The sequence below is a fragment of the Carcharhinus amblyrhynchos genome, chromosome 5 (assembly GCF_965287045.1).
Source record: "Carcharhinus amblyrhynchos chromosome 5, sCarAmb.v2.hapA, whole genome shotgun sequence".
NCBI classification, from domain to species: Eukaryota; Metazoa; Chordata; class Chondrichthyes; order Carcharhiniformes; family Carcharhinidae; genus Carcharhinus; species Carcharhinus amblyrhynchos.
Window position 1 is genome coordinate 3686155 of NC_137328.1, and position 24325 is coordinate 3710479.

Consider the following 24325-nt stretch of genomic DNA (forward strand, 5'->3'; position numbering starts at 1 on the left):
ACTTATTTACATTGTATTCTTCAAGATTTACTACAGTGATGAACAACAGCTAGATTTGTTAAATGGAGAGAAAAGGGAGAGAATGGTGTCAAAACAGTGCAAAGCCCCTCCCAGTAAGATAATAACATCTTTTCATAATTTCTTTCAGCTTCCACGGCTGCAAACTCTGGCACACATCATTTATCCTCGTAACCCGACCTTGCAGAGTTCTTTTCCTTCTCTGCGCAGAGATAGATCCATCACACAAACCAGCCTCCCATCCATTGACTGCGTCTACATTTCCTGCTACCTCGGCAAAGCAACCAGTATAATTAGGGACCCCACACGTCCCGGATATTCTCTCTTCAACCTTTTTCCGTAGGGAAAAAGTACAAAAGTCTGAGGTCACGTACCAACCGACTCAAGAACAGCTTCTTCCCTGCTGCCGTCAAACTTTTGAATGGACCTACCTTGCATTAAGTTGATCTTGCTCTACACCCTCGCTATGACTGTAACACTACATTCTGCACTCTCTCCTTTCCTTCTCTATGAACGGTATGCTTTGTCTGAGTCACATCAAATCAAATTCAACAGAGTGCTGCAAACCCGCTTCTCTCAAATCCTGCATCTGACACCGCCCTGACTAATTGCTCAGCACTGAGAGAGGTAATTATCCCTATGAATGTCTCACTTTGAAGAATTTTTAGTAAGCGGCAGAGATTCCTGATGGTGTGCAGTTTTATTTTTGGGATGCTGAGGAATGGATAGATCATAGATCGCAGAACCCTACACAGTGCAGAAAGAGGCCCTTCGGCCCATTGAGTCTGCACTGAACACAATCCCACCCAGGCCCTACCCCCATATCATTACATATTATACCCACTAATCCCTCTAACCTACACAACCCTGGACACTAGGAGCAATTTATTAGCGTGGCCAATCATTGTCTCCCTTCATTGCTTACACAGCTTAGGAAGGTTGATGCTGATGAATGAGCTGCGCACAAATGTTACTCATGTAGATCTTTGTTACAATTGATTATTTCCCTGTCTTCCCAGTTGAAATTGTGGATGCGGTGGAGGTTTACCTCAATATGCTGAGAACCATCTTTGACTTCAGTGCTATCAAGGGATTACTAACTGGACCCAATCAACTGAAAATCAGGATAGATGCCATGCACGGAGGCAAGTATTAGCATCATTTCGATTGGATTGAGTTATTTCATGCTTTGCTTTTAATGTGTTGTTGACCCTTTCAGTTGCAGAGTTGGGAGTGAATATAAATAATCCAAAATAAAATGAGTGTTATTCAATGATCTCAGATGTCTCTCTGCTCACCATAATGGAAGGTTTTTTTAATAAAGTTTATTTGTTAGTGTCACAGGTAGGCTTACATTAACACTGCAATGAAGTTATTTTGAAAATCCCCAAGTCGTCACACTCTGGCACCTGTTTGGATACACTGACGAAGAATTGAGTCAGTGCACCTAACCAGCATGTCTTTTGGACTGTGGGAGAAAGCCAGAGCTCCCAGAGGAAACCCACACAGACATGGAGAGAACATACAGACTCCGCACAGACAGTGACCCAAGCCGGGAATTGAACCCTGGTCCCTGGCACTGTGAGACAGCAGTGCTAACCACTGTGCTACCCTGTCACCCAGTGAATATCAGGTGTCCTCTTACCCCCCTCCCTCTCTATCTGAGACCAACATGTCTTAGCCTCAGCTGGAGTTGTACATCCAACTCTTGATGGCAAGCTCCAGAGAGGATGTCAAAGCCTCGGGGAGGGTGCACAGTAGATTTGTAAGATTGGTGCCAGGCATTAGGGGCTTCAACCAATCTGGAGAGACTGAAGAAGGTGGGGTTGTCCTCCTTAAAGCAGAGGAGGCAAAGAGAAGGGTTTAAATGGAGCAAATAAAAAGAAACTATTCCAAATGGTTAAAAGGTCACTGCCAGAGAGCACAGATTTAACGAGAGTTGATGTGTTGGAAAACACATTTACACAATCTGGCAAGCACTGCTGGGTATTAGAACCAGATTCAGCTGGAGTGTTCCAAAGGGAATTGGATAAATTTGAAAGAGAAATAATTACAGGGCTATGAGGTAAAACCAGTGAAGTGGGACTAACGGGATTACTCTTCAAAAGAGCCAGTGAAAACTCAACGGTCTGAATGGCCTCCTGCTGTGCTGTACTATTCTATGATTCTAATGAAGTGATAAACCAGTATCTGAAATGGCCACCAATCTGAATGATAATTATTTTTTAATATTTAGGTTAAACTGATGTATATACCGACAACAGTGGAGTGAATTCATTGGGCCCATCCTCATTAATAAGCTGACGTTGGAGATTTAGGACACCACCAAGTCTGAATGAATCCTTCCCCCTCCCCTCTGAGGCTTCCATTTGTGCCAGCCCTGTCTGAGCTGTGACAAGGAGCTATTGAAGAGTTCCCACAGGACGAGGGGGATTCGTTAGGAAGGGTTCATAGGATATAACTGGAATTGCTTTACTCTTCCATGGGATGTGGGTGTCACTGGCTGGGCCAGCATTTGTAGCCCATCCCTAATTATCTTGGAAATGAATGGTTTGCTAGGCCATTTCAGAGGGCAGCTAAGAGTCAACTACATTGTTGCAGAGCTGTGGATCATCAGAGCAACTTTTGGCACTGACTTTGTTCTTAAGATTGTCATTAACGGGACATTCCAAAATGTTAGTCAGAACAGAAATATAGCTTTGAAAACAGAATATTCTGCGATGATGGGTCAGAGTCGATGCTGAGAGGCTGTTGCAACTGAGTGGAGATTAGCGCCGGAATTTTACCACCCTGCCCACCATGGAATCGGAGTGAGCAAGTGGCGGACAACGGATATCTCCAATCATCTCAGGTGGGATTTTCCAGTCTCGGATTGAGCGAGGCCATAACATCCCACCCAAAAAACTCAGGGGACACAGTCTCAGGATGAGGGATCCACCATTTAGGATTGAGGGTGAGGAGGGGTTTCTTCACTCAAAGGCTTGTGAATCTTAGGAATTCTCCACCCTGGTGGGTTGTGGATATTCCTTAAATGAGTACATTCGAAGTTCAGATCGATAGGTTTTGGACATGAAGGGAATGAAGGGGATGGTGGGGGGGTGGGGGGAAATGAGAGTTGATGTAAAAGATCAGGCATCATCTCACTGAGTGACACAGCAGGCCCAGGGCCTACTCCAGCTCCTAATTCTTATGTTAATCAAAGAGATTGTTGGACAATGACCTTAACTGGCTCTTTGTTCTTCCAGTTATGGGACCCTACGTGAGGCGGATTCTCTGTGATGAGCTCGGAGCTCCCGCAAACTCTGCTGTCAACTGTGTTCCACTGGAGGATTTTGGTGGGCAGCACCCAGACCCAAATCTCACGTACGCTACCTCCCTCCTCGAGGCCATGAAAGGAGGAGAGTATGGGTTTGGAGCAGCTTTCGATGGAGATGGGGTAGAATTTTATCGACATTTATTACCTCGAGTGTTTTTATTATTGCAGCTTGATCATTTCATTAATAACGGAGAGGGAACAGGGCTAACATTTCGAGTCTGGCTGACCTTTTGTCAGGAGACACAGTGGCACAGTGGTTAGCACTGCTGCCTCACAGCACCAGGGACCCGGATTCAATTCCAGCCTCGGGTCACTGGCTGTTTGGAGTTTGCACATTCTCCCCATGTCTGCGTGGGTTTCCTCCGGGTGCTCTGGTTTACTCCTATAGTCCAAAGACGTGTAGGTTTGGCCATGTTAAATTGCCCCTTAGCATCCCAAGATGTGCAGGTTATGGGAATTAGAGGGGTGGATATTTGGGTAATGGGGTAAGAGGCTTGGTGGCCTGCACTGAAAGGATTCTATTCTATGAAGACTCAAATCGTTGGCTCTGTTCTCTCTCACAAATGCAGACTTGCTGTGATTTTTCCACCATTTTTTGTTTTTGTTTCAGATTCCAGCATCCGCAGTAATTTATTGATAATTGTTACAAGTCCATTGTCTTGCCGAAGATATTTCCTCATTCACAAACACTTCCATCAGTGGTTCAAATGTTTTGTGTTTTTAAGGGCTGTATCTGAACTGCCCAATGTCTAATTGGACCATAGCTTGAAATCGGGGCATCACCACAGGACCATTGCAATCGGATCTGGATATCTGTGTCTTTTGCATATTCCCTGCTATGTGTCACTTTGATCTTTTGAAAACAGAGTGAGAAAATTAAAAGTTCACATCTGAATCATGAAGCAGTTTTATTTCAGAGACAGCAAGTTAATGTGCAACGTAACAAATACATTTGGATACACTTATTTTAACCAATGCAGCTTTTATTATGGTCCCAGCTGGTGCTACTTTTGGACAAGCCAGATCCCAGAGTGAAATCTGGCTTCAAAGTTACTGAATAATTTTTTTAGAAACCGTGGAGAAAAGTTACTGAACTAATTCACTGGAGTCTGCAGATGTACTTTTAACATGGAATAAATTATGTAGTGAAATAAGGAAACTGAATTTCATCAGACAAAAAGGTTGGAAAGATCACAATACAAATGCAAGATGACTTAGATTCTAACTACCCCTTTAACCAGCAATATCTTTACAAACACATAAACCAGTGAAGGGTTACCACTAACTTGACACAAAGGCTCCTTACTTGGAACTGGATGACAGGCAATTCAAATGAATTCTTGAGAATTCACTTGGTGCTTTGTACCCAACTCAGGTCTCCTGATGTAATGTGTGTGTGTGGGGTTTATTGGCCAAGACAAGTTAATAGATTATTTGTTCCTTGCAGTTTATGGGAGAAATCTGTTCCATCACCTTAACCACTGTTCAACTTTAAATTTGTGTGAACGCACTAAACATTCCGTTTATATCTAATGTTTCTCCTTAATCATTTCAGTGATCCAAAAATATGCGATTGAGAATATGGAGATGTGGGAGAAGCAAATGGAAACTCTTTGTGTGTTGTAGTTCTTTTACATTTTGAAAGAAATGGCAAAACAATCGCTTAAGCACCTCTGGAAAGAAATAAAGCTTGGTGACATTTCTTAGCTGTGCAGTTATCTTCCTTAATTGAAACTTCAAAGCAATACCAGACACCGTTTGAAGGGATTTATTTTCAATGTATCTGCATTGCAGCGTTGATGTCTCAAAACAAGTCGCCAAATTAAACCATTCGTCCCTCCTTGAATAAGGCACCCACTGAGTGTTAAAATGGGCGGTGCGGGCTTGTAGGACCAAAGGGCCTGTTTCCTGTGCTGTGTTGTTCTTTGTTCTTTGTTCCTAAGACGGTTAACTCTCTCCTTTCCCCAAACAAAATAATGAACTGAATGTGGGACAGCTTGTTGGAATCCCACAGGTGCACTTGGTGGTTGGAGAACAGGGTGGAGAAGGTGAATGGCAGGATTTAAGACAAGACATAAGTCGTAAGACATTTACAGGAGATCACTCTCTTCTTAACAGGACCGTAACATGATTCTGGGAAGAAATGGGTTCTTCGTCAATCCCTCGGACTCTGTTGCCGTGATTGCGGCAAATATCTGCTGCATTCCATACTTCCAGAAGACAGGAATTCGAGGATTTGCAAGAAGCATGCCCACCAGTACAGCATTGGACAGGTAAAAAAAGACTCACTCTAAACCCTGCTGAATAATTCAATCTTGAAGCATTTTCAGGAACATTCATCAATTAGAGAAAAATTTATATTTGCATTTTCATGACTGATATCAGGATAAAACAAAGTGCTTTACAGCCAGTTAAGTGCATTTGAAGTGTGGTCTGTTTTGCTTGCACACAGGTCCCACTATCAGCAATGAGTTAATAAGTAGACATAAGAACATAAGAAATAGGAGCAGGAGTAGGCCATCTAGCCCTTCGAGCCTGCCCCGCCATTCAATAAGATCATGGCTGATCTGAAGTGGATCAGTTCCACATTCCCGCCCTCTCCACATAACCCTTAATCCCCTTGTCTATCAGAAACCTATCTACCCGCGTCTTAAATATATTTAGCGAAGTAGCGTCCACCACTCCAATGGGCAGAGAATTCCAGAGATTCACCACCCTTTGAGTGAAGAAGCTCCTCCTCAACTCCGTTCTAAACTGCCCCCCCCCCCACCTTATTTTGAGGCTGTGCCCTCTAGTTCTGCTGTCCTTTCTCAGCGGGAAGAAACTCTCTACCTCTACCCTATCCATCCCCTTCATTATCTTGTAAGTAAATCAGACAATCTGTTATAGTGATGTTGGCATTAATATTGGCCTGGAGAACAGAAAAAACTCACCTGTTCTACTTTGAAATAGTGACGTGGGATTTTTATTACCCACCTGAGAGGGCAGAAGGGACTGTGGCTTAACTCCTCATCCCAAAGACAGCACTTCTGACAATGCAGTGCTCCCTCAGTGTTGACCCCAGTAACGATGCTGCACTCTCTCATTCGACTGGAGTGTCTCTTCAGATTCTGTATTGGCCTTTTGGCTAAGATTAAATGTTTGATCAAGCCCAAGATCAGGTGTCTCGCTTTGTGAGCTTGGATTTTGTTTGTCTCTGTTGTGGGGGCCGTGAATTGGATTCAATTTGTATTGGGTTTGTGGAGCAAACAAGGAGATGGATTCAGATGGCCTGGCCATTCTGTGTATTGGTTTTATGAATGGAGTAAATGTTTTTTTTAATTCTGGTGGTGTGGGACCTGAACTCACAACCTCTGGTTTCAAGGTGAGGTTGTTACTGATCGCAATGGCTGCTCAGTGCAATGGAAGTTCTCATTGGCTGAAAGCAGTGGTGAAGTGAGCAATAGGCTACACAGGTACGGCAAGAAGCTCCTCCCTAGTTATCTGGCCTTTGAAGGAAAAATCATAAAAAGCTAATTATTAAAAGAAGTGATATTAATTTGAGTAGAAGCATCAAACAGAGGAAGTCCCCCCCACCCCCTGTGAACCCAAGCATGAGCAGTTCTTCACTCGATGAAGAGATTGCAGCCAAACCTCCAATGGCAGATCCTAACATGGACCAATTCCAGTTACAATCAACCTCTGTACTCAATGATTTACACCGGCTCTCAGTCCAGCAACACCTCAGATTTAAAGATCTCACTCTTGTGTTCAAATCCCTCCATGGCCTTGCTTCACCCCAACTCTGCCACCTACTCCTGCCCTGCCACCCTCTGAGATCTCTGCACTCCTCCAATTCTCACCTCCTGCGCACTTACTGATTTTCTCCACTCCGTCACCAGTGGCCATTTACGCAACAAGGTGCAAGCTGGGAAGGATGGAAGGAAGTGGGGAAGGGTTGGAACAGAGGAGCCTGGGAGGGTGACGAAAGTCTGGATGAGGAGGTTTTTGAGCAGCAGAGAAGCTGAGGCAGGGGTGGGGATGGAGTTTGAAGTAGATGGTCTTGGTGATGGAGAGGAAATGGGGTTCAGGGTCCATGCCAGCGACACCTTCATTCTCACAATCGGTTTGGTAGCAAAACAATTTATTACAAAAGCCTTCAAAGTCATGCATGCTGTGTGGTGTGAGCCATTTCTTGAGGCGTACAGCTTTTGCGGAAGATTAGGGAAGCTCTTGGGGCATCTTGACAAATATATGAATAGGATGGGGATAGAGGGACGTGGTCCCCGGAAGGGTTGGGAAGTTTTAGTTCAGTCGGGCAGCATGGTTGGTGCAGGCTTGGAGGGCCGAAGGGCCTGATCCTGTGCTGGAATTTTCTTTGTTCTTTGTTCTCTTGCCATCAGCAATGGGTTGTGGGGTTGGGGCGGAGGAGGGGGGCACCTTTTTGGAAACATATTGGCTAAAAGTAAGCCTTCAGTGTGGCTGCTTTTTTCCCTCTGGCTAACTCCACCTCATCAATAGCATTTGGAATATTGTATCTACTGATGGGAGGCCACCTGAGGCTAGGAAGATTACCTGCGGTAGGAGAGAGGTGATTGGAAGAACAAGACTGCGCACTGATTGATTGTACTCTGAGACGAAAGCTCACTGGAAAGTAGGAGTCTGAATGGAAAAATAACCAAAGAAAATCTAATTTTTCTGTCAGTTGAAGATGGAGCATTTTATATCATTTGTTTCTGGCTCACTATTTCAGTAAGAAGTCTCACAACACCAGGTTAAAGTCCAACGGGTTTATTTGGTAGCACAAGCCACTAGCTTTCAGAGCTCTGCTCCTTCATCAGGGACTTTAACCTGGTGTTGAACTTTAACCTGGTGTTGTGAGACTTCTTACTGTGTTTAACCCAGTCCAACGCCGGCATCTCCACATCATCACTATTTCAGCCAGCTGAGTAATAATGAGTAATAGATAGACTCCACCTTTCAGTCAATCTTTTGATATATTCCTCCTCCTCCTTGAGATAGAAGCCCTACAGTGCAGAAGGAGACCATTTGCCCATCGTGTCTGCACTGATCACAAATCCCATCCCAGCCCTATTCCCATGGCCCCACATATTTACCCTGCTAATCCCCTGACACTAAGGGGCAACTTAGCATCAATCAATCCAACCGCACATCTTTGGACTCTGGGAGGAAACTGGAGCGCCTGGAGGAAACCCACGCAGACACAGGGAGAACGTGCAAACTCCACACAGACAGTGATCCAAGGCTGGAATCGAACCTGGGTCCCTGGCGCTGTGAGGCAGCAGTTTTAACCATTGTGCCACTGTGCTGCCCTAAGAGGGTGTTGGCAACCATGGGCTTCCATTGGATTGACAAAGAACTGCAGCGGTTTGCCATTACCCTCTGCAATGTGGCTGACTAGGAAACTCTTCTCTTCTCTTCCCATCTGCTATCAGGTGTATTGGAAGGATTTGCAGGCTTCATACTCGGTTTGGCCGCGTCAGAAACACACCTTCTGTGGCCATCAAGTCTTGAAATGGGACTTGAACCCTGGACATCTGGCTCAGAGGTAGGGACACTACCCAGTGGGCCACAAAGCCTCCACTGCAAGCTCCGAGTGTCTGGCAGAGAGATTCTTAGTGATGATTCTTCAACCTGATTGAAGAGTCATTCTGTTGCCTGCTGTGCCACAGATCCCCAGAAAGAATTCATAACTTACGCTTCAACTTGATAGCTATTGGCCATTATTTTGAATCAGAATGCTCTCATGATCACGTAAGGTTCTATAGCTTGATAGAATCTTACACCACAGGAGACTGACTCTTGTCCAATTTAATTCCGTCCCCCAGATGTTCTCCATAACCCTGCACACTAATTCTCTTCCAGCACATGTCCAATTTTCTTCTGAAAATTCCTACGGAATCTGATTCCACCATCCGTTCGGGCTGTGTGTTCCAGATCTTAACAACCTTCTGGGTGGAGGTGTCTGTCCTCATTTCCCCTTAGCCATTTATCTCCTTATTAACCCTTTTGCCAGGGGAAACAGTTTCTCTCTCATTCTTCTATCAAAACTCCTCATAATTTTTGAATACCTCCTAAGGGGTCTCCCTTCAATCATCTCTGCTCTGAGCAACAGGAAGCCACCCTGTCCAGCCTCTATCCGTAACTGAAATCCCTCGCTCTTGGTAGCTCTGCTTTGTGCCCAATCGAAGGTTTTCAATCCTAGAGTGTGGTGCCCAGAATTGTGTACAGTACTAATGAACCAAGGTCTGGCATTGCAGACCTTATTCACTGTGCACTTAAGATGCTTCACACACTTGGGCTGATGATGGATTCACTTTTTGTAGCACATGACACCTGTGGTGGTGTTGCCCCTTTAAGGGGCAAGTGATTTGTGACCAGTTTGGAGCATGCATATCCTGGTGCCAAGCGTGTGTTTTTATGGCAGATAGGAGTTTGGAGCTGTGGAGTATGGCAATCTTTATATCACCATCTGTATATGATTATTTACCTTAATAAACTGTTCACTCATGAACCAGAGAATATTAGAATCCCTACAGTGCAGAAGGGGGCCATTCAGCCCATCAAGCCTGCACCAATAACAATTCCACCTAGGCCCTAACCCCATGTATTTACTTTGTTATTCCTCCAAAACACTCAGGGACAATTTAGCAAGGCCACTCAACCTAACCTATACATCTTTGGGAGGAAACCAAAGCGCCCGGAGAAAACCCACGCAGACACGGGGAGAACGTGCAAACCCCACACCAGGAATTGAACTCGGGTGCTGTGAGGCAGCAGTGCTAACCACTGTGCCCCCGTGCCACCCAATCTACTTGGTTGCAAGATATTACTGTGCCCGAAGCTCCTCCGTGGTAAAGTTATAGTAGGTCTAAGAGATAAAGATATTTATTGTACAGGGAAATTGCTGAACAATAATAGTTTGCACATTCTGGGATACGACAAGGGCATTTCTGAGTTTGGCAGTGTTTTCCTGGGATATAGTTTGTGTTTTTTGCAGGGGATTCCTGGGCTATTCCCAGGAAATGCCTGGCATTAAGCAATGACAACAAGGAATGAAACTGTTGAGCCACATTGACACAATGATGCAAAACATGTCATGCTGTGTGAAGGCTGCTCCCCTATAAAAGTGGAATGAAATATGTCCCTCGGGAGTCATTCACAAACCGAGAGGAAACATCTGCTTTTGTCTATTCCAGAATCAACATGTTCTGCTGCGCATTGCCGGGTTCACTGCAGGACTGGTGGTTCTCTAATCCGCTCATCAAAAACCACGGAAAAAGCAATCATCTGATGCTTATTCACTTGCAGTTACACCATCAATCTGAGAGGCAATTCCAGTCCTGATAACTCACTAAGAAATCAAATTGTCCGGTGATTTGATTTAAGTTGCGCAAGAAACTTATACCGAATTGAAGAGAATTGTATTATCAGAGTCTTGAGTGGGCAGCACGGTGGCACAGTGGTTAGCACTGCTGTCTCACAGCGCCAGGGACCCAGGTTCGATTCCAGCCTTGAGTCACTGACTGTGAAGAATTTGCATGTTCGCCCCATGTCTGCGTGGGTTTTCTCCTGGTGCTCTGGCTTCCTCCCACAGTCTATAGATGTGTGGGTCTGATTGATCCCGACCATGCTAATTGATCTAATGTCAGGGTGATCAGCAGGTTAAAGGTGTGGGGTTGCAGGAATAGGACCCGGGTGGCATTGTAGTCAGTACAGACTCGATGGGCCAAATGGCTTCCTTCTGCACTGTAGGGATTCTATGATTCAAAGATCTTACACTTCCCCGAGAAGACAGATGGGACCTTGGTTTAACAACTCATCCAACAGCCCTCCCTCAGTGCTACGCTGGTGTGTTAAATTGTTTATGTGCTCAGATTGATACTGGGACTTGAACCACAACCTTCTGACTCATGGGCAAGGCTTTCCAGAGATATTAAACTAAGACCTAGTGAGCCCTGCTCACTGAAACCAGAAGAGAAAATGCTGGAAAATCTCAGCAGGTCTGGCAGCACCTGTAAGGAGAAAAAAGAGCTGATGTTTCGAGTCCAGATGACCCTTTGTTAAAGCTGATCACTGACCCTCAGCGCAGGGGAAACAGACCTTTCCTGCCTACCCTGTCTAGGCTCCGCAAACTGTTGTACACCTCAATCAGATCACCTCCTAGGCTTCGTTCTAAGGAAAACTCTCACCTATCCAATATTCCATTCCATTGTGGGGAAGCTGTCCCCACAAGGACAGCAGTGATCCACCAGAATAGTCACAACCCCATCACTTGAAATCTTCAAGATCCATTTCAAGCTTTTCGTTATAAGGTCAGGCATCTCAGCAGGTTTGTGCGAGTCATATTAATATCAATGGAACATGGATATCAGTTGGCACAGCTCAAACAGAACGTGTGGAAGAAGAACCAGTACTTTCTCAGGACAGCCTTGGGATGGTTAATAAATGTCAACTTTCTCCAGATTGCCCACATCAAAAGAAGGGATAATTTCTAAAACATGTGGGTAATATCATTAAAGGTATCGCTGGCAGTATAGCTCTGATCTGCTGGCTCAGTGCTCTAAGTCGAGAGCGTCATGTTAAATTGCCCCTTAGTATCAGGGTAAATTATAGGGTAAATACATGGTGTTACAGAGATAGGATGTAATGGGATTGGGCCGAATGGCCTCCTTTTGTACTGTAATGCTTAGCTGAAGCTTGTAGAGACAGTGCAATTACAGTACATGAACCAACTCAAATCATTTAATGCCATTGCGATTTGAACTTTTTAACTTGTTTTGCTATCAAGGAATCTTTTCTGATATACCAACTGTATTCAGGAAGTTGGGAGTGTTTGGTAGGGTCTGTCCAAAATGACTAATAATCCCATTCATTTTAAGGAGGCCTTGGGGGGATGTTTGATGCAAAGATATCAACACAATGGACTGTGTATCCTACTTCCAAACTTTAGCACTGCTTAGGGACACTTTAATAATCGTTCCTGACCCATCACTAGCTTATCTTTCTGTTGCGATCATTTTTATAACATGTGAGAAATGGTTTAAGATATCAGGTTCACGCCCCAACTCCACTGCAAGCGAGGATGGAGAATTTGGCACTCGACCAAATCTCCACTCTGCAGCAGGACTGGAGAATCCCGCCGGTGTGAACTGCTGGAAAATTCCACCCATAATTAGTTTGATCTCTTTCTTAGTACTCCTTGTTACTCCTTCCTGATTGGCTATAATGTAAATACAAAATTTCCCACAGAAGGTGATCACTCATTGCAGAATTCCCAATTTCTGAATGACTCTTGTAAGCAATGTATTTCTGTGGCTGGTCCAGTTAAGTTTCTGATCAGCGTGGGGGATTTGTGATGGCCTTGCCATTGACCATCAAGGGGAGATGGACAGATTCTCTCCTATTGGAGATGGTCGTTACCTGGCACTGGTACCAGTGTTACCTATCACTCATCAGCGCAAGCTGGAATGTTGCCCAGATCTTACTGTATGCGGGTAGGGACTGCTTCAATATCTGAAGAATTGCGAATAGCACTAAACATTGTGCAGTCATCAGTGAACATCCCCACTTCTGACCTTATGATGGAGGGAAGGTCATTAAGGAAGCGTCTGAAGATGGTTGAGGACACTACCCTGAGGAACCTCTGCACCAAAGATGATGAACCTCCAACAACAAACACTGGGGTACAAACTGTGCGTTTCTTAAATGACAAGAATGTCTTCACTTCAGAAAAGTGGCTGTAAAGTGCTTTCAGATGTCTGGAGGTTCTGAAAGATATGGGATAAATCTTTGCATCGGAGACAATAGAGCAAAGATTTATAAGATTGGACCCTGGGATAAGGGGGTTTTTCTGTGTTGAGCAGCTGAGTAAATTGGCCTTATACTCCGTGGAATTTAGAAGAATGAGAGGTGATCTTACTGAAACATTCTGAAGGGGTTTGACAGGATGGGCACTGAGAAGTTCTTTCCCCCTGCCTAGGAAAATCCAGAACATGGGGCACAGTCTCAGGATGATGGGCTGATCATTTAGGACTGAGATGAGGAGAAAGTTCTTCACTCAGGCCTGCAATCGTATACCTCAGAGACTTGTGGATGCCGCATTATTGAAGATATCCAAGGTTGATTGATAGATAAAGTTTATTCATTAGTATCATAAGCAGGCTTACATTGACACTGCAAAGAATCATAGAACTCTACAGTGCAGAAAGAGACCCTTCAGCCCATCGAGTCTGCACCAAACACAATCGCACCCAGGCCCTACCCCCATATCCTTACATATTATACCCACTAATCCCTCTAACCTCCGCTATCCTGAACACTAAGGGACAATTTCTTAGCATGGCCAATCAACCTAACCCGCACATCTTTGGACTGTGGGAGGAAACTGGAGCACCCGGAGGAAACCCATGCAGACACGAGGAGAATGTACAAACTCCACACAGACAGTGACCCGAGCCGAGAATCGAACCCAGGACCCTGGAGCTGTGAAGCAGCAGCGCTAACCACTGTGCTACCATTACTATGCTACTAAGAAGTTATGATGAAAATCCCCGACTCACCACATTTCGGGTACACTAAAAGAGAATTTAACATAACCAGTGCACCCAACCAGCACGTCTTTCAGACCGTCGAAGGAAACCAGAGCACCCAGAGGAAACCCACGCAGACACAGGGAGAATGTGCAAAGTGCACACAGACAGTGACCCAAGCTGGGAATCGAACCCGGATCCTTAGCACTGTGAGACAGCAATGCTAACCACGGTGCCACCATGATCTGTGGTCTATGAAATCCAGGGAAATGGGGAGTCCAGTTGAGACAGAAAATCAGCCATGATTGTATTGAAAAACAGAGGAGGCATGAGGAGCCGTACTATCCACTCCTACTTCTTATGTTCTTAACCATTACCATCTTCCATTGTGTAGCTATGAATCTAACCAGCAGAGAGTTTACCCCAGATTCCCAATGGCTTCAATTTTCCTGGGATTGTTGGACATCATGTTCGGTCAATTGCTGCCTTGGAGTCAAGGGCACCCACTCAGCTTTGTTAAGCAACACAGATAAATCTAACTCATGGTACAGACTTTAATTGTGGAGTATTTTAAGGTTATGCCTTCCAATATAGCATTGGCCTGCAATTTAATACCAGGTTATTTTTACACTGAGCTAACAGTTGGTCCATTTTTGATCCAAACAGGCTCCATAATGTGACCATTATCCATTCCCCGACAAATAGACGGCTTTGTTGTATCAGTGAATCTTCCAATTGGAATTTAAAAACGTGAAACAAGTTCCCTCACACTGTCCTGAGTTAGGATGAGCTGCATGGGGCTGCAGCTTTAATGCTGTACGTGTGCAGGGCAAACTGAACTTAGCAAGTGTACTTGCCGAGGTGTTACAATTAGCTTCAGTGCCCGTTGGGACGGGGGATGTGTTAACCCAGATTCTTTCTGTGGATACTATTTCCCGCCTTTTGAGCCTACCAGGTCAGATACAAACAAGGTCGGGTGCAGCTGTGATGGTTGAGAATGATAGATGTGACAGGGAAGAGAGAGGCAGCTGGTCTTATGAACCTGGCCCACATCACAACGTGCAGAGTATCATGACTAACCACTCTGCGTAGCCCCCCGCTCCCCACACCCGCCCATCCGCTCTGTCCTCCCCCACCCCACAATGCCTGCTCTCCCACTTTTATACTCCAAATTGTTTTATTGTTATAATTTGGTGTGGAGTGATGGTGGAAGCAGATTCCAGAGTAACTTTGCATGAAGGGAATTAGATGAAGGAAAACATTTGCAGGACATAGGGGGGATGGGATTAATTGGGAAGCTCGTTCAAAGAGCCAACATCGACATGAAAAGAAATGTCTTCAACCAGAGGGTTGTGAATCCTTGGAATTTTCTGCCCAAGACAGTGGTGATGCTCCATCACTGAGTATATTTGAGATGAGGATTGAGAGATTTTTGGACATTTACTGAGTCGAGGGACAGGGCGGGAAAGTGGAGTTGATGTAGAAGAACAGCCAAGATCTTATTGATTGGTGGAGCCGTCTTGAGGGACCATTTAACCTACTCCTGCTCCAAATGCTATCTACATTGTTTTAACGATTGCACAATGTCTCCTGTTGGGAAATGGATACAAAAGCCTGAGGACACGTATCAACCAACTCAAGGACAACTTCTTCCCTGCTGCTGTCAGACTTTTGAATGGACTTACCTCACATTAAGTTGGTCTTTCTCTGCACCCTAGCTATGACTGTAACACCACATTCTGCACCCTCTCCTTTCCTTCTCTATGAACGGCATGCTTTGCCTGTACAGTGCGCAAGAAACAATACTTGCGGCAATACATGTGACAATAATAAATCAAATCAAATCAAAATGTTAATATGCGTTTGTAGGGTTCTCAGGGATGTGAAATGTATTGGCGATACTTGGTGTCTGTGCCTTTAGTACAAGTGATTTTCGGGTGTAAGGCATGCAGTGATGTGGAGAGAGGGCAGTGAAGGAGTGCTGTAGGGAGAAACAGATCACAGCTCAACTGTGTCCAGCAATCTCGCCTCCTCACAACCCCCCTCCCCCATTGCTGCACTACACCAGTGAGATTATAAACTGGACGGAAACAAGAAACTTGCTTTTTGCCCAGTGGGAGTTTCTGAATGTCTGGCAAAGCAGTGTGAAGCCTAACCCTTTGCAGCAATAATAGTGCGGGTAGTGAGAGAGAATGCGAGTAATTAAGCTTCAACACTGCCAAAATACATCATAAAACTCTCAGGAAAATGCTTCATCCTCCTCACACTGAATACTCTGCTTTTGTTAAAATCCTGACACCACATGGGGATTATATATGTTCATCTTGGAGATAGAACGCACAGTTTTGGGACCCTCTGTTACAACTGGCGTGCGGAAAACCTGTAGAATAATTAATCTCGGTATGCTTTCATTATTAGTCAGAGGCTCATAAAGCATGCATGCAAAATCTGAGCAGAGCATAACAGATGATCTTAAAGGGGTGTTGCCTTTATTGAAAATGTGGCAAGCATTTTGTTTGTTGGGAAAAAAAATCTGCATTTCTGTAGCATCTTTCCTGATGTCAGGATGCACCTGCTTTGCAGCTGATAGATTTAAAGAAGATTTCGGAATAATGTCAGAGATCCTGCTGTCATCGAAACACATTATCAGCTTTTGACCCTGTCGGTATCGTTTAGGAGGCTGCAGATTTGAGTCTCACACCCTGAAGCACCGAACCTGGGCTGATACTTTGATTTGATTTGATTTATTATTGTCACATGAATTAACATACAGTGAAAAGTATTGTTTCTTGCGCGCTTTACAAACAAAGCATACCGTTCATTGAGAAGGAAAGATTAGAGTGCAGAATGTAGTGTTACAGTCATAGCTAGGGTGTCGAGAAAGGTCAACTTAGTGCGAGGTAGGTCCCTTCAAAAGTCTGATGGTAGCAGGGAAGAAGCTGTTTTCCAGTCGGTTAGTACGTGGCCTCAGGTTTTTGTTATCTTCTTCCTGACGGAGAAAGAGAGAATGTCCAGGGTGTGTGAGGTCCTTAATTATGCTGGCTGCTTTTCCGAGGCAGTGGGGAGTGTAGACGGAGCCAATGGATGGGAGGCTGGTTTGTGTGATGGATTGGACTTTTTATCGTTCCTTGAGGCCTAGGGCAGAGCAGGAGCCCAGACCAAGCTGCGATACAACCAGAAAGAATGCTTTCTATGGGCCATCTGTAAAAGTTGGTGAGGGACGTACCTGACATGCCAAATTTCCTTACTCTCAATGTGGCACTGACAGAGAGTTGCACGATCGGATGTGCCACCTTTCACAAACCAAGGCCCCATCCGCCCCCTGGTGTGAATGTTAATGACCCCGTGTCCCCATTTCAAAGAAGAGCAGGAGAATAACTTCCGGTGTCCTCAGAGAATATCTATCTTTCAAACAGGATCACTTGAATGAAAATCTGTTCATTTGACACAATTCTGCTTGTTGTACACAGATTTGAGGGGGAGAGCAGTCTATGATCATCTGGGACTATGGTGACTTTACCTTTAGTGTGCTATATGAACGCAGTTTTTGTTCTCATTGGTCTTCTTCCATCCTGATAGTCACATATGTGATGAGAAAGCCATGCACAAGTGAACATATGTCTATGAGCATTGTATTATAGATGATAGTTGGGCCACGTTAATGAAAGCGTCAACTCGAACTTGCTGTTGGCACATTTCAACCTTTCTGTGAAAGATTCAAGTGCCTGTGAATTCCAGTCTTTATCACCTCATTAATCAAAATCAGCTAGCTGTGACATTGTTCCTGTAACATTAGTGCAATATTCAGGTATTTAATAAATGATATACAGACATTCGGAGAGGCCTACCTTACTGAGAGAGTTGGAAGAATGTGAAACTCGCTACCACTGGAGCAAGGTAGAGTAACACTAATTTGATTTGATTTATTATTGTCCCATGTATTAATATACAATGAAAAGTATTGTTTCTTGCGCACTATACAGACAAAACATACCGTTCATAGAGAAGGAAACAAGAGAGTGCAGAATGTAATGTTACAGTCATAGCTAGGGTGTAGAGAAAGATCAGCTTAATGCAAGGTAAGTCCATTCAAAAGTCTGATGGCAGCAGGGAAGAAGGTGGAAGAGAGAATGTCCGGGGTGCGTGGTGTCCTTAATTATGCTGGCTGCTTTGCCAAGGTAGCGGGAAATGTAGATAGAGTCAGTGGATGGGAGTCTGGTTTGCGTGATGGATTGGGCTCCAGTCACAACCTTTTGTAGTTCCTTGCAGTCTTAGGCAGAGTGGGAGCCCATACCAAAGAATGCTTTCTCTGGTGCATCTGTAAAAGTTGGTGAGATGCCAAATTTCCTTAGTCTTCTGCAAAAGTAGAGGCGTTGATGGGCTTTCGTAACTATAGTGTCGACATGAGGGCTCAAAACAGATTATTGGTGATCTGGACACCTAAAAAATTGAAGGTCTCGACCCTTTTTACTTCGTCCCCGTTGATGTAGACAGGGGTATGTTCTCCTTTATGCTTCCTGAAGTCGATGACTGGAATGGGACACCACCTGGAAAATCCCAATTAATCTCCTTTTACGATGGATAATATGGCTCTTTATGAGTGTAAGTGGCCACCAGCCGATGGGGATGGGTAGACCTGACAACCCTGAACCCACTTCAGCGCAAACAGCTGCTTGGATACAATAAATACTCAGCCCATACTGTGTAGCCAAACGAATGTGCTGTTTGATAATGTTCCGCCAGTTGTTGGGATTGTGGCATCCATTTTGAGATAGAGTCACTGTTGTAATGAAGGAAATTCAGAAGCCAATTTGTGGACAGCAAGCTCCCACAAGTAGCAATGTGACATTGACCAGGTAATTTATTTTAGTGATGTTGATTGAACGATAAAAATTACCCCCAGGATGTGAGGGAAAACTACCGCACTCTTCCTCAAAAAGGTGCCATGGGATCCTTTAGAGAGCAAGGTGTATTCTCAATGTGCTGGCCAACATTCATTCTTCAACAGAAACTGTTGATACACATTATCTGGACTTCATCCCATATGTTGCTGCGTACATATTGGCTGCCTCATTTCCCTTCAAAACTGTGAAGTCTTGCAAGGAATATCTTTAGTAAAATGTGCTATATAAACATGCTGTATAAATCAATTTATTTCTCTCTCTCTGCTTCTGTAAATATCTAACTCCCCCTCTCTATTGATACATATCTCTCTATCTTACACCCTTTTTCTCCATCTAACTATCTCTATACAGTTCCCTCTCCCTCTCAGTCTTGCCCTCTCTATCCCTCTATTTCTATCCTTTTCTTCTCCATCACCCTATACCTCAGTTTATCTCTATCTCACTACCTATCTTTGCATTTTTTTTAAATTTCTATATCCCTCCTCCCATGTCCCTCTCTCCCTATCTCTCTCTCTATCTTTCTCTCACTCTCTCTCTATACATCATTCTCTGTCCCTTTGTCTCTCTTCCCCTCTATCTGTCCACCTCTACCCCTCTCTATCTCCTCTCTCTCTATAGCTCTTTCTACCTCTCTTTGTCTTTCGCTCAGGATGAACGAACCTGTTGATACCATGTGCGTAATTACAGTAACATAATCGTAATACAATAGCAGTCAGACTTACAATAATTATCAACAACAAAAGCAAACTAATGGTCTTTTCCCATCCATCTTAATTCAGTGGAACAAAAAACAAAAGTCACAAACCTTGTGGGAGAATTGGGGGTTGCAGAGGGGGTTGGTGGGGGTGCTGGGGGGAGTGTGGGAGGGAGGTGCAGGAGGGACGGTGGGGGGGCAGTGTGGGGGGGGGTTCTGGGGTGCTGTGGGGTGGGGGTTTTGGGGCGTGCGGAAGGGGGATGCAGGGGGGTGGCGGGGAGGTGCATGGGGGGCACAATTTCAGAATGAAGGGGCCTCCAATTTAAGACGGCGATGAGGAATTTCTCTCCTCAGGGGGCTCTTAACCTTTAGAATTCTCTACCCCAGAGAGCAGTGGGGTCATTGGATACATTCAACTCAGAAAAGCAGCCAGCATAATTAAGGGCCCCCCCATGCACCCCGGACGTTCTCTCTTCCGCTTTCTTCCATCGGGAAAAACATACAAAAATCTGAGGTCACGCACCACCCAACTCAAGAACAGCATCTTCCCTGCTGTTGTCAGACTTTTGAATGGACCTACTTCGCATTAAGTTGCTCTTTCTCAACACCCGAGCTGTAACTGTAACACTACATTCATCACCCTCTCCTTTCCTTCTCTCCTATGCACTCTATGAATGGTATGCTTTGTCTGTACAGCACACAAGAAACAATACTTTTCACTGTATACTAATAGGTGTGACAATAATAAATCAAATCAAAGATTTCTGAAGCAAGTGTGAGGAGCTGAATGGCCTACGCCTGCTCCTATCTTTTCTGATCTTATGTCATCACTCTTGAGTCTATTTCAAGATACCCTTTCCAGAAGTTTCTAAAAATGTAGTAAGTTTAAGGAAAAGTATATATCAGACCATGGAAGAGATCTCTCCAGACTATGAATGACAAGGTGCTTCGAGTAATGAGAAATGGGAATAAGGAAGGAGTTAGGAGTCAGAACGAGCTGAAAGATTGAACTGCAGCTGTGGAAATGATCTTTTGGCGCTTGCAAAAGTGCAGGACTGAATAAGTCTCAGAATTTTAGACTAATTTTAAGATGTTGGCTCGTGAACAGATTTTTGTTCTGTCCTGTTACCTGCTTAAGTGGCTTTAGAGCGAAGTTGAACCCCCCCCCCAAGCTGGAGTCATTCCCTCTGTTGCGCAGTTCAGTTTTTAGAACTCTTGGGAATATTTCTCAGCTGTTTCTTATTACTTGGGGTTTGGTGTACTCCTGCAATGGTGATGGACTTTGCAGGAAATCAATTATAAGCCTCACATATAATTACTCGCCAGAAGCAATAGTATTGCAACTCAACAAAATCCGCAGAGACAGCCCAAGCAATTAGGAGAGAAAAGTGAGAACAGATACGACAGCAGGAATTATTTCACCGTCAGGGTTCACTTTAAAACCCATTGACATGAGCTGGAAAAATGTGTTCTTTTTCCAAAGAAACGGTGCTCGTGGAATAATAAGATTGGGTTTATTTAAGCATAACCTGGAAATTGTGCAAACTCTGCTTTCTATGTCCTGATTTTCACAATTATTTCACTCCAGACATCCCTAAAGTTTATTTATTACTCATAAGTAAGGATTATATTAACGCTGTAATGAAGTTACTGTGAAATTCCCCCTAGTCGCCACACTTTGGCGCCTGTTCAGGTCAATGCACCTAACCAACACGTCTTTCAGACTGTGGGAGGAAACTAGAGGAAACCCACGCAGACACGGGGAGAACATGCAGACTTCACACAGACAGTGACCCAAGCTGGGAATCAAACCCAGATCCCTGGCGCTGTGAGGCAGCAGTGCTCACCATTGTGCCACCGTGCCACCCCAAAATTGCAAAATGCAAGGTACACAAAGGCACTGCCGAGGATCAAACTCAGAAACTTTCCTGTTGATTAGACAGGCGCTCTAACCAACTAAGCCACGGCACCAACGCAACATCACAGCTGCGAAGGATAGAATTGGAGCCAAACTTGACACATTTGTAAGAGGTTTTTTTTTTAAACAGAGATGCCTATTACAAACATGTATCTCCTGACTCAACAACTCCTGTTTCAGTATGTTCATATTTATAGAAGTACAAATGAATCCACAATTAGTTCATAGCACTTGCGTACTATTAAGCACAATGAATACATTTACCCATTACCCAACATGGTAGCACTGCTGCCTCCCAATGCCAGGGACCCGGGTTCAGTTCTCGATTGGGACGCTGTCACACTCTCCCCGTGTCTGTGTGGGTTTCCTCCGGGTGTTCTAGTTTCCTCCCACATTCTGAAAGCTAGTTAGGTACATTGGCCATGCTAAATTCTCCTTCAGTATACCCAAACAGACACCAGAGTGTGACAATTAGGGGATTTTCACAGTAACTTCATTGTAATGTTAATGTAAGCCTACTTGTGTCACTAATAAATAAACTTAAACTTGCCCCTTGTGTTCCCCAACCTACGTTGGCTGCTGATTTGGCAACATTTTAAAATTCTCATCCTGGTGTCCAATTTATTCCATGATCTCAGCCTTCCCTCCCTCCGTAGCCTCCTCCAGCCCTGCAACCCCCAACATCTCAGTGCATCTCCAACCCTGGCCATTTTAGAAACCCTAATTTCCTTCAAGTGTCGCCACTTCAGCTGCTGAGAGAGCCTTAAAGCCTGAACTTCCTTTCTAGACCTCTCCACTTCACTCTCCTTCTTTAGACGCTCCTTAAAAGACTACTTCCTTGTGCAAACATTTGGCCACTTTCCCCAATATCTCTCAATGTGGATGAGTGTCAAATCCTTATCTGATAAAGCTCCTGTGAAATACATGAAAGGTCATACAATGTTAAAGACACTTTACAAATGCGAGTTGTTTTTTTTTAGAAAAATGTTGCTAGACTGGAAACCTATTTCACTTTTATCTGACCAACATTTGCTGCCAATTCCTTTCTTATACAGCTTTAATTCAAACACCTTCCAAACATTCCAATTTAATGAGACAAACAGGGACAGTAATTCAGTTATTTATTTATTTCTTCACTCCTGCTGCCAACTCAAACATAAACAGTATTAACTCTTTACCGAACTCTAACTGAACATCAACTTTCAACTGCACTTTAACGCTTAAACCGCACTTTAACTGAACGCCAATTTTAACTATTTAACTGAAAATAGGTATTACCGAGTTTAAGAAAACCTTGGCCAAGAAATATCCTGGATGTAGAATCTACCTTCTTCTCTCTGAAGCATCCTTCAGGGTACAAGCTTGTTGCGATGGTTGTTCTCTTGGAGTTATCGCTGCCAAACGAAGAACTCACGTGCCTTTTATCCACAATTCTCCGCTTGCTTCTGGAAGGTTCTCTGTCACCCAGCCAACTCTGTGACCAGAAACTGATCACATGGCTTGAACGTCCAGTGACCTTACTTTTGAACGAAAGTTCATTTTACATGTCCCTTACACAGTGGCCATAAATGGGAGCCACAGTATCTCGGTTAACGTGAACAGCTTCCCTCACCTGATCAACACAGGAAGCTTCAGATCACAGCTCCCAGACCACAGCCTCTTTACCACCTGCATCTGGTTTTAATCGATAAGTTGACCAAAATTCCCAGCATGCTTAGCTCTCGGCCAGTGTAGCCATTTTAAAGAATTGCACCCAACACCCAACAATAGGCTTCACTTGTCTGCACCTGGCTGGTTTAAAGGCCAGAGGTCATTTTGATGCAATGGTGGTTCGTGTCATTGTTGTAGCCGTTCCTTCTCCGTCCATCAGGCATTTGCATTGAAAACAAAAATAATATCCTAGTAGCTGAGAATTTGTGCTAGACATTAAGCAGGCATAGAAGAAAACATCATGGTTACCACAGTCCGACATGACACTGTCTACTTTTTATGGACTTGGCTGAATAATTGTAGAAATAAAGAAAAGCAGGCTTCTTTCCTACAATAAATACAACTAAATCAAGTTTTCGTTTCAGCCTGTAGGCTCAGTGTGAGCACACAGATTATTAAAGTGTGTGGGATCCTGGGCTTCATGGGATACGCAAGGAAGGGGGTTATGTTAAAACTTTACAGATCATTAAGCCCTCGCTGTATTGTGTTCAGTTTGACTTCGCACACTTAGGGAAGGATGTCACTCAAGGCGTTGAAGAGAGTATAGAGGAATCGTAGAATCATGGAAAGTGTACAGCACAGAAAGAGGCCACTCGGCCCATCACATCTGTGTTGGATGCAAAATGAGCCACTCAGCCTAACTCCACATTCCAGCGTTGGTCTGTGGTAACCCTGCAGGTTACTGAGCTGGAGATGCGGATCCAGACATCTTTTGAATGAATTCCGGGTATCGATTTCAGGCAGCGAGTTCCAGAACCCCCCCCAGCTCCCTGGCTGAAAAATATTTTCCTCATCTCCCCTCTAATCCTTCCGCCAATCACTTTAAATCTACGCCCCCTTATCACTGACCTCCATATCAACCTAACCTGTACATCTTTGGACTGTGGGAGGAAACTGTGGCACAGTGGTTAGCACTGCTGCCTCACAGCGTCAGGGGCCTGGGTTCAAATCCGGCCTCGGGTCACTGTCTGTGTGGAGTTTGCACATTCTCTCCATGTCTGTGTGGGTTTCCTCTTGGTGCTCTGGTTTCCTCCCACAGTACAAAAATGTATGGGTTAGGTTGAGTGGCCATGTTAAATTGACCCTAGTGTTAGGGAGTTCAGCAGGGTAAATATGTGTGGTTATACATTTGTGGAATAGAGTCTGGATGGGTTTGTGATTGGTACAGACTTGATGGGCTATATGGCCTCCTTTTGTACTGTTAGGGTTCCATGATGGGCTGAATGGCCTCTT

The 24325-nt window shown here is 44.4% G+C and overlaps 1 protein-coding gene across 1 annotated transcript in view; it reads left to right on the forward strand.

Moving 5' to 3' along the window:
* Nucleotides 1-24325, forward strand: part of pgm5 (phosphoglucomutase 5) — a 113434-nt gene that overhangs the window by 51415 nt on the left and 37694 nt on the right. The window contains exons 4-6 of the mRNA XM_080188353.1: nucleotides 1038-1163; nucleotides 3264-3454; nucleotides 5453-5607. Of these exons, the coding sequence (XP_080044479.1) occupies nucleotides 1038-1163; nucleotides 3264-3454; nucleotides 5453-5607 (472 nt within the window). The remainder of the gene's footprint in view (nucleotides 1-1037; nucleotides 1164-3263; nucleotides 3455-5452; nucleotides 5608-24325) is intronic.